At 39.3% G+C, this 10,242-nt stretch overlaps 1 protein-coding gene across 2 annotated transcripts in view; it reads left to right on the forward strand.

Moving 5' to 3' along the window:
* Positions 1-9,934, forward strand: part of LOC102791834 (uncharacterized) — a 33,309-nt gene extending 23,375 nt beyond the window's left edge. Inside the window, exons 23-36 of one of the 2 annotated variants that reach the window (XM_035913544.2) lie at positions 39-107; positions 787-855; positions 1,483-1,551; positions 2,498-2,566; positions 4,076-4,144; positions 4,282-4,350; positions 4,437-4,517; positions 4,719-4,754; positions 4,833-4,869; positions 5,034-5,591; positions 6,730-7,016; positions 7,102-7,273; positions 8,653-8,847; positions 9,009-9,934. In XM_035913544.2, the coding sequence (XP_035769437.2) occupies positions 39-107; positions 787-855; positions 1,483-1,551; positions 2,498-2,566; positions 4,076-4,144; positions 4,282-4,350; positions 4,437-4,517; positions 4,719-4,754; positions 4,833-4,869; positions 5,034-5,591; positions 6,730-7,016; positions 7,102-7,273; positions 8,653-8,847; positions 9,009-9,016 (1,788 nt within the window). In that variant the 3' untranslated portion in view covers positions 9,017-9,934. Of the gene's footprint in view, positions 1-38; positions 108-786; positions 856-1,482; positions 1,552-2,497; positions 2,567-4,075; positions 4,145-4,281; positions 4,351-4,436; positions 4,518-4,718; positions 4,755-4,832; positions 4,870-5,033; positions 5,592-6,729; positions 7,017-7,101; positions 7,274-8,652; positions 8,862-9,008 lie in introns of those variants that run through there. The other variant, XM_087836172.1, reaches the window with a different exon arrangement.
* Positions 9,935-10,242: the final 308 nt, after the last annotated feature.

A 10,242-nucleotide genomic window follows, 5' to 3' on the forward strand; every position in this document is an offset into this window, starting at 1 on the left:
GTACTAAGGGCAGCTTTGTTACTAAAAATGTGTTGTAGGGTGATCCTGGTCCAAATGGCCCTCCTGGTCCAGTTGGGGAGACTGGCTATGGACTTCCTGGTCCTAAGGTAAAACTGATATTATTATTCTCTGGTTGAAAAAGAAATACACATATAAATATGTATTGCATTTCTATTGGGTGTCTGCCTGTAGAAACAAGCATGAGTCAGATTTTCGAACAAACACATTTAAACATGTGCTGAGTGCGTCCAAATCTGGAAAAGAATCAATAATCAAACAAGTAACGAGAGGCAGATCAGGAAACATATGTTTGTGCTTTCATCATCAAGGCCATTTACAGTCCATCTAGAAAGAACAGAGAATATGTCAAAAATTAGGATGGGAAGCACAACTGTACATCCTGTCATGCTTTCCATATGCTAACATTTGCTGAAAATCTCAGCTAATAAAATGCTACAACCTGTTTTTATGTTTTGCTCAATACTTAACCCTCTCAGGCTCAAATTAAGTTTTTGTTGCTAATGCACAAAAGAATCCCTGCAGTGGTAAAAAAAAAAACAAAAAAAACCTCATAAAATATGTATGTGTCGTAATCAGGTTGTTAGCTTTTACTTGTTGCAAATCTGCAACGCCTGCCTTGAGAGGGTTAATATAAGGGACCAAGCAAAGGAGCATATGTGTCCATTTATGTGCATATTCCACTTTAGTTTGTTTTGCAAGTCTATAAATCTCTTTGTATCCCTTGTATGAATGAATTATTGATACCTATGTATCTGCCTCCTGTAGGGTGACCGAGGAGATCGAGGCCCTCCAGGCCCATTTGGTCCCAAAGGAGACGGCTATCCTGGCCCCATGGTGAGAAGCTGATTTAGACAATGACATATGTCTCCTCATAAATCTGTACAGCCATACCTTTCATCTGCATACTATATCTAGTCCTCCATCCATCTAGCATTTGCCTCTCTTATACTGCCGCTCAGTTCCAACCCTCTATCAATCAGTGAGACATTTATTACCCAACTTTACAGTAGGTGGCCCTTTCATATATCCTGAGTATGTTTCCTTTAACTTAAACCAGAGGGAGATGAAATGAACATGATTTGCATTAAGGGCATTAAGAATAAAGGTGGTGCCTTAAAAAAAATAAGAAAAAAATCACTTACTATATTTTACTTTCTCATTGAGGGTTGGATATGAAGACTGATACCAACTGTTTGGTCTGTAAACCAGATGCTTAGCTTTGCTTAGCTTAGCATAAAGTCCAGGAACAATGAGAAGCAGCTAACCTGGTGCTGTCCAAAGGTAACAAAATCCCCCTGTGGGGATTGTTCCAATTTTTACACATTAAATCCTGTTTTATTGCATTATTTTATAAAAGTCAGACAATTTCTTATTCAATTTCAAGTATTATACTCAGAGTACAATATTAACTTACACTTCTTTCTGGAAATCCATACTTAAGTCAGCTTTTTGCATTTTCAGGGTCCTCCTGGGCTGCCTGGACTTCCAGGAGAACCTGGGCCGGAGGGAGTGGGCGTTCCTGGACCGAAGGTGAGAATGTGGATCCATAAGATGGAACTTTCTAGCGTGCATTTCTTTCAAATGTCAGTGTAAGGTTGGGTCTTTGTTTAAAAAACGTTGAGAATTATAGTAAGGTTACAGTAGGTTTCCACACTTTCCAGCAGACTTTGTGGTTTGTACAAAGGTCCCAGTATAGTGATGTGTTGGTAATTTGCAGGTCTACATAGTCATTTTAAAAATATGTCTACACACTAAAGCTATATGAAATCAATTCAGTTCCATTTTCAAATCAATTTTATTTATATAGCACCAAATTACAACAACAGTTGATGTGCTTAAAAGTGTAAGGTAATGACGAAACAGTACTGCAGAAAAACCCCAACATTAAGACAATACCCTATCAGCACACACTTGGCAACACTGGGAAGGAAAAACATAGGAACTATGCTAAAGGACCAGCAACAGCACAAACATGAATAAGAGAAGCCCACATTAACAGTTGTTGCTGTTTGTGACGCTTCCCGCAGGTTCAGTAAACAATTATAACATGTAGACATGCGGTCTGAAAAGCTCCTGGATCTGTCATACAGTATTGTGATGATAGTTAGTCACTGTTTATAAACATTATGGAATTCATTATTTGTTTGAATGCAAAATTCAATCAAAAATGTCCCATGTTTCAAAAATCTTGTAGGATGTAAACCTTATATGACACAGATGGTTCTTTCTGTGAGGTCAGAATTTAAATATTGAGCCAAAGCCATTGTCAAGACCTGGTAAGATGAATTTCCAAGTTGTGTTTGAATCCGCACTGAAGATAAGTGAGATTATCTCACCATTGAAAGATTCGGTCATTTGTTTAGGGAAGCTAATTAAGGGAAACAAGATTTTAGTCAGTGCACAAGTTTGTTTGACAGATTGTAAATTGCTGTGCTGTCAGTGTTCATCTATCTTTGCTGTGCATCCATCTTTGCAGGGCGATATTGGATTTCGAGGGTTGCCTGGTTTACCAGGACCTCCAGGTGAAGGCCTCCCAGGACCTCTGGTAAATTTAAAACCTTTACATTTTTCAAATCTTTAACCTCTTCTGTTTTAAGCAACTCCCTTTTACCTGTTTTGTAATCAGAAATATTATTATATTATTCATTTTTATTTGGTTTTTTATTTGTTTTATGGGAACATGAGTCGAGGACAACATTCTAAGGTGTTTACTTGAGAGGAGCCTTTTTCAAATTTCTCCTAAGTACTGCCAGATGGTTGTGACTGAGTTACATTCTCTGAAGAATAACAGATTGAAAAAAAAAAAAACCACAGTGCATTATCTTCTGTGCAAACATGCCCACAACTGGGCTGCTTGTTCATTTTTGGTGGCATTTATCGTGATTTTTCCAACAGCACTGTGACACATGGGTGCAGGGTGTGAATCTCCACAGACATATGTGTCTGATGAGAAACACTTGGCCTAACAGGCCTTACTAAAAGAACACCCGGCACCCCGCACGTCCTCACATATCATATCCAGATTCCCCACAGGCTTCAGGTCAGTGTCTGTGCAGGTCCGAGCTCTGTCAAAGTCATGCAGCAGTAGGCAGGTTTTAATTGAAGATGTAAATAATAGGAAAAAATGGGAAAGCAGAGCACACTGACACTTGTCAGCTCTTGTCCGTGCTGAGAAAATAGTGATGTGAAACATTCACAACAACACTGGTAACCTTGAAGTTGCTGCTCTTTATTACAAGAATACAAAGTGTGTTTCATACTCTTATAGATAAAGTAATTTTTTTGTTGGGTTGAGTTATTAATTGCACATGTGATATATATAGCTGCTATTGCCTTTTCTCACATTATGAAGTCAACCCAAACAGGAAACGTATTACAGTCAAAATTTTTAGTAGGTCATGACATCAGATAATTTCTTGGATTCAGCTGTTTTCACAGATGCACTGCAGCCCAGAAATTGAGTTGTCATAGCAGCATGCAGACAACAAAGCATTCAAAGTAGAGGAGTGCACAGATGTCACACATGCATGTGCAAGGTTGAGTTGTGGCTGTTTTCTAATCAAAATCAGTAATCTTATTTTACTAATTTTCTTTTTTTTTAAGCCATTCAAGAAAAAATGAGGATATTTTGCCAACTTTGAAGCTTTAATACTGAACACAGAGACAAGAGAAAACACATTACTGCATTCACTTTGGAGTTTGATGATAACTGGTAGCTGCACGTGACTTGAATTTGCTGTAGTCATGACTAGTTGACATTCAGTCATGACTACAGCAAAAGGCTTAAGTAATAGAGTATTGTTCCTGGCTTTTTTAATAGCCAACACCTGACAGGTGTCTCCCTGCCTACACCTCCCCACAGGTGGAGCCTGTGTAATTATGTGAACAGCAGGTCAGCAGGTCTGCTGCCTTGACCCCAGTAACTGTGCCATTTGTATGGCTGCAACAAATATTTCTTTCATAAATTACAAATCTGCTTTTTTGTCACATTGTAGCCATTTTTTGTAACTGACCTTGAGCTGTAGTTATACAAGCAACATGTTTTGACTTGCAGGGTAACCCTGGGAGACCTGGTCCACCTGGGCCAACAGGTCCTCAAGGGCAAGGAGTTCAAGGGCCAAAGGTAGGCTGTGATTTATTGTCCTTGATAGACATTCACATATCTATAAAATATCCAGACATCCAGGGCTCTGTGTACTACCTAAATCTGTAAGTATCTATCACAAGCTGTAACACAACTGCCTTGTGTGTTTGATTCAGGGTGAACAGGGGGCCCAAGGTGTGGTAGGACCAAGAGGAATACCTGGAGAAGGCTTTCCTGGAGCTAAAGTCAGTTACTGTGTTGCCCGGGACTGAATGTGCGGAGCATTTGAAATTCTTTGAGTGCTGATGTTTTGCAATGTGGTGTGCAACAGGGTGATCGAGGTTTGACAGGGGAGAGGGGGCTGAAGGGGATCAAAGGAAATGTAGGAGACCCTGGAACCCCAGGGCAACCTGTGAGTGACGCTAATGATTCCTTCATGTCTCAGTTTGTTGTGTTCTGTTTTGTGATGGCTGGGGAGAGGGCTCCAACCCCTGAACCTGCTCCTATGCTGCTTGTTATCGCTGCTGACATTTGTCTGCCACACGAAACTGGAAGATTTGCAGAAACACTGACACCTTGTGAATAAACGTTTTTTTAATATTTTTGGTCCTAGGGCCGAGTCGGTGCCAAAGGTGAAGCTGGCCTCACTGTGAGTGTCATGTGTTCATATCTGTATCGTTTTATTTTTTGTGATTATCCATATGCTTATATTGTGTATTCATTGCAGAGAGAAGACGTCATTCGATTGATCAAAGAGATCTGTGGTAAAATATCTTTTGATAGCATAAATACTGTAGTAGATTTAATTTCTCAATGAAAGCCACTGTGTCATCTGATCTGTAAAGTGCTGGATCCAGTTCCACAGACTGGAACTCATCAATGTGACATTTCCGCCATGATCTCATATGTTGATGTGATGTGATTCTAGGATGTGGGATCAAGTGTAAGGAGAGGCCTATGGAGCTGGTGTTTGTCATTGACAGCTCAGAGAGTGTGGGGCCTGAGAACTTTGAAATCATCAAGGACTTTGTGAATGCATTAGTGGACCGGGTAACAGTGGGCCGAAACGCCACCAGGATTGGCCTGGTCCTGTACAGCCTGGAGGTGAGAACTGTATTCAACTTGGCCCGCTATATCACCAAACAGGATGTCAAGAATGCAATCAGAAACATCCCATATATGGGAGAGGGCACCTACACTGGTACAGCTATCCGCAAGGCTACGCAGGAGGTCTTCCATAGTTCACGTTTGGGAGTAAGCAAAGTGGCCATCGTGATTACTGATGGGCAAACCGACAAGCGAGAACCAGTGAAGCTGGATATAGCTGTGCGAGAAGCACACGCTGCCAATATTGAGATGTTTGCCCTGGGGATCGTTAACACCTCAGACCCAACGCAGGCCGAATTCCTGAAAGAACTGAATCTAATCGCATCTGATCCAGACACGGAGCACATGTTCCTCATTGATGACTTCAACACCCTGCCAGGTAAGAGGCATTTTCTTTACTTACACTTAATATGAGTCTTTGTTAATGAGTTGAGCTGCTTGCTGATTGTATTCTGATTATATTCCTATAGAACAGGAATGATGTCTTTGTAAAAAGCAACATAAATGTGATTTTCGGTGATTTATTACAGCTAACTGTAATAAAGCATTCTTCACAAAATGTGGAGAATCGACTGAAGTATTGTGATAATATCCCTAAGGAACTGAGACAAGAATCCTAAAATTAAAATAAAATAATATCCTCTGGCAAATTAGTTGTATTCATTCAGCACAGCCAAAATAGCATGAAAAAAAACCCGTAATGGCACAAAATGTCCCCAGGATTACCTTAGGGATGTCGTATTGTGAGTTGCCTGGTGATTCCCGCCTCTAGTGAACCAATTTTTTAAAAATAGATTTTTCCATTTTTATATGGATCCATTTATATTTTAAGAGTGAAGTGCTTGTGTGACTTGAAATCTACAATTTTGTGTTATATTATTAAAAAAAATCATATCTTAACTTATATCTTATACAAGCTATTTTAGACACCTATTTAGCTCACGTTTATGTGCCCTATAGTTACAAGTCACATATACTCATTATTATTTAATCTAGGCAGAATAACTTCATAGTGGTTTCAAATCTCATTAGTGTTCTGATCTTCTATGTTGATGTGAGTGACAATTTGAAGAAACAATGGATTATGCATCTTCAATAACACTTCTGAAGAGCTACTTTTGCACACTTAGGCAGTTCGGTTTCACTGTAGCTTTGCACGTTACTGGAGCAAAAGTAGGCATTATTATAATGAATGTAGTGTGTTCACGACCCGGAATCTGCTAATTAGCAGAAGGCAAAGCTTTATAAAGGCATGGGCGATAGGAATGTTTATTTTTCAAGTTTTATCTGTTACTGGCACTAAATGAAGTATATTAGTATTCCACCTGTGCATATGACCTGTATGTTTGTTTGTGTACCAAATTAATGCAAAGCCATCTGATAGTTTTTGAGAAATTTAACAGAAAATAATTCCTAAAAAAATCTTTTAGGCTATGTCTGGGGAGCGAATAGTGACAAAACATTAATTAATTAAATCCTTTTTCCTAGTCCCTAACTTCTGTGTCTTTGTGTCACAGCCCTCGAATCCAAGCTGGTCAGCCAGTTCTGTGAAGATGAGAATGGAGCCCTAATATATAACAGAATAACTAATGGCTACAACGGCTATGGAAACAATGGTTATAATGGGAACAAAAATTTAATCAATGGAAAGTATGCTACTGGTGGCTATGGGTACAGGCCTGTGACCCAACCGGAAGTAGAGAATGGACGTCAGACTGGTATAAACACTGGTACCAGCACACACAGCCATGGAGGAATGATAGAGACCACCCAGCATGAGATTAAAGGATCCAACAGAGTACATGTATGAAAACAAGAATACATCTTTATATGTACATTACACACATTTATTATTCTAACAACTGGTTTCTGTTTTTTTTCCTCAATAGGAAGGAGGGGTGCAGCGTGGGGACACATTTACCCACAGCACCTCAGACAAACATCTCTCTCCATCCAGGGAACACTCTTCATCATCATCATCTTCATCCACAAGCATAAGTACAACATCCTCCGGTGTTTCTGTACAGTATGTACCTGTACCAAGGCCAGTTCTTCCCAAAGGTATATGAAGTCCAATACTCTGCTCTACTTTTCTACCTTTCTTATGAGCAAAATTATTTTTATTACAGAGATCCAAAATAAATAAATTCCCTCACTGCAAAGACCTCACATACATATGAACTCGATTGATATCCCATCCATAAACAATAGGGTTTAATATGACATTTAATTCAGTTTTATTTATACAACGCCAAATCACAACAACAGTCGCCTCAAGGTAGACCCTACAATAATACATGCAGAGAAAAACCCAACAATCATATGATCCCCTATGAGCAAGTGATTTGGCGACAGTGGGAAGGAAAAACTCCCTTTTAACAGGAAGAAACCTCCAGCAGAAACAGGCTCAGGGAGGGGCGGGGCCATCTGCTGCGCCCGACTGGGGTGAGAGAAGGAAGACAGGATAAAAGACATTGGCCAAACCTTTGCAGCTGTTTCAACTCTTCTGGAAAAGTCCAATAAAGTGTGACTCTCAGTGTGACTGTGGCCCAGGGTGTTACAATCAATGCAGTATATTTACAAGGTTAAATAGAGCTAAAGGTTAGCAATAAGTTAGCTAGCTAGTTGACATGTTAAAATGATATGTCACACTATAACTAAACTATTTTTTTTCTAAATGTATAATATCCTTAATTAAGGACACGAGAGGAGGATAATACTTTATTTATCACATAATAGGAAAATTCTTTATCTTTTAATAACTTTGGACTAATGGCAGCTTTCAGAGTTACTTAAAATTAGCCAATGGACCTAAAATGATACGCCACCTCATGGCCACAGTATTTTTTTGTGACATGAATATTTTTTGTAACAACTTGCAAACAAATGTTAATGTCAACAACCGAAATGAATAATGGCACAGAAAATTAGTTATGATATCAGATAATTACTGAAATCCAAACCTCTGCCGTCAGTGTGGGGGTGGTACATAATAATCTGTTCATGTTTAAATGTTTTCTGTGTTTTGCACCCTGTTATATTTTTGTCTGTATAGTGCTGATAGCAGTATAGTATAGTGCTGATAAGGGATAGTGACACTGGGGCATTAAACGAATCGTCAGCAATCTCAGATTTGAGATGGCTGCAAATGTGGTGTGATGACACCTGATGGAGTAGATGAAGCTCCATTGGAGTTCCAGTCCAGTGTGCATTGAGTACAGGCAGCAGAAAGGGAGCAGCTTTCGTTGATGTGGCCTTTCTGCTGTGTGCGCAGCAAGGTGAAGAACAGGGAAGCCAATTATTTTTGATGCAGTGTGGCTGATTTTGTGGAATCTGCTCTTTTCTGACAGCATGGTGAAGAAACAGAGCAGAAAGGGCCACTCTGAGGTTAGATTAGGTGGAAACGAGTTCTCTCATTCATATGACATCTTCTCCTGCAGAGACTGTCCCCTTGGACCCCCGCTGTGGCTTGGTTCTGGACCAAGGCACGTGCAGGGACTACAGCATCCGCTGGTACTATGACAAACAAGCAAACGCATGCGCCCAGTTCTGGTACGGAGGCTGCAATGGCAACAAAAATCGATTTGACACAGAGGACGAGTGCAAGAGGACATGTGTGGAAGTCAGATCAACTGGTATGCTCTCATGATTTATGTCAGCCATATTTTTGTCTTTTATGTCTTTCACACCTTGATGCTTTATTTGCCTTTTTCATGACTGAATTATTGAGGCTTCGACACTCTGCTTCGATCCAAATGTTTGGGAGTATTGACTTTCTCAAATATATTTTTTCCAGGTGGCTGAGTGAGGGCATCCGTCACACATCTGCCTACATTTCGAGGAGGGGCAGCTATGACCAGCCATTTTTCACAGGGTTATGTGAAGTTTTAGCATAATTCTCAGGCATATACATGTACACTGATGTTCTGTATCATCTCCACATTTTTGCCTCTTCCTCCAGGATCTCTTGTAATTACAGTGAAAAAAAGGAACGTAGCATGGATAGATAGGGCAGGAGATCATCCGTCTTCTCTCAGGAATACAGATGAGGGCTGGCTCGTAGCGTGTTAGGAGTTCCAGAGGACTTGACATACCCACAGATCATTTTTTTCATACAAAGCCTGAGTGCTGCAAACGTGTTGAAAAGATGGACTATAACTAATAACTCCAGTGCTTCATGACTTGCCATATAGATTTAATTTCCTTACTCAATCACTCTGAAGTCTATTAGTGCATATTCACAAAAAACTAAAAACACACAGTAGAGATGAAGTTTCTCATCCCTTGTATCGATCAAATATAGTTTTTTCTTCTTTTCATATATATGATTCCTAACTTTATGGAATCTTTCTGAGCATTTGAATGTGTTTTTTCTTAGATTTACTGAATGAAAAATGTTTACACTGTTTCACTTCACAAGCTGTAACAATAATAGAAATACATGCATACATGTGTACTCACACACACTGCCCTCTACTGGGTAACAAGTGTTAATGTCATAACTGACGTCTGCTGTATGAGCAGAAAACCTACTGTTGAACACCCCGTCTTTGTTGCTAGGCTATACTGACTGCATTCATACATACTGTACTAAGTGCTACATGGTCATCATTTAATATCAAACATTTTTGATAAATCAGTTCTAAAGTAATATGTGTAAAATGCACCAACGTTATTGTATGAACATGATTTGGAGTATGGGGGTATTTTTTCTAAAATAAAGCTGACTTTTATTCTTTTCCAATGTCTATATTTTATTTCAGCCTTCCTAAAAATCCCAAAATCGATCATATAAAAAGTGTCCTAACATCGGCATTTGTAGTATTTATTAACATTATTAGGAGAAACATTTTGACTGAGGATGTTTAAAGTTTGGAACATGTTTCATGTTATCAGTGCGTCGATTCAACGGTTCATCAAGGCTCATAATAAAACCAAATTGCTTTTAGCGTAGCAGTTCATGGTTCTTGATGGTTAATGGTTCAGATATGAACATTAACATAGGCTTTCATAGACTGAATATAAAAGAT

The sequence above is a fragment of the Neolamprologus brichardi genome, chromosome 23 (genome assembly GCF_056152115.1).
Source record: "Neolamprologus brichardi isolate AB-2024 chromosome 23, ASM5615211v1, whole genome shotgun sequence".
Classification (NCBI taxonomy): domain Eukaryota; kingdom Metazoa; phylum Chordata; class Actinopteri; order Cichliformes; family Cichlidae; genus Neolamprologus; species Neolamprologus brichardi.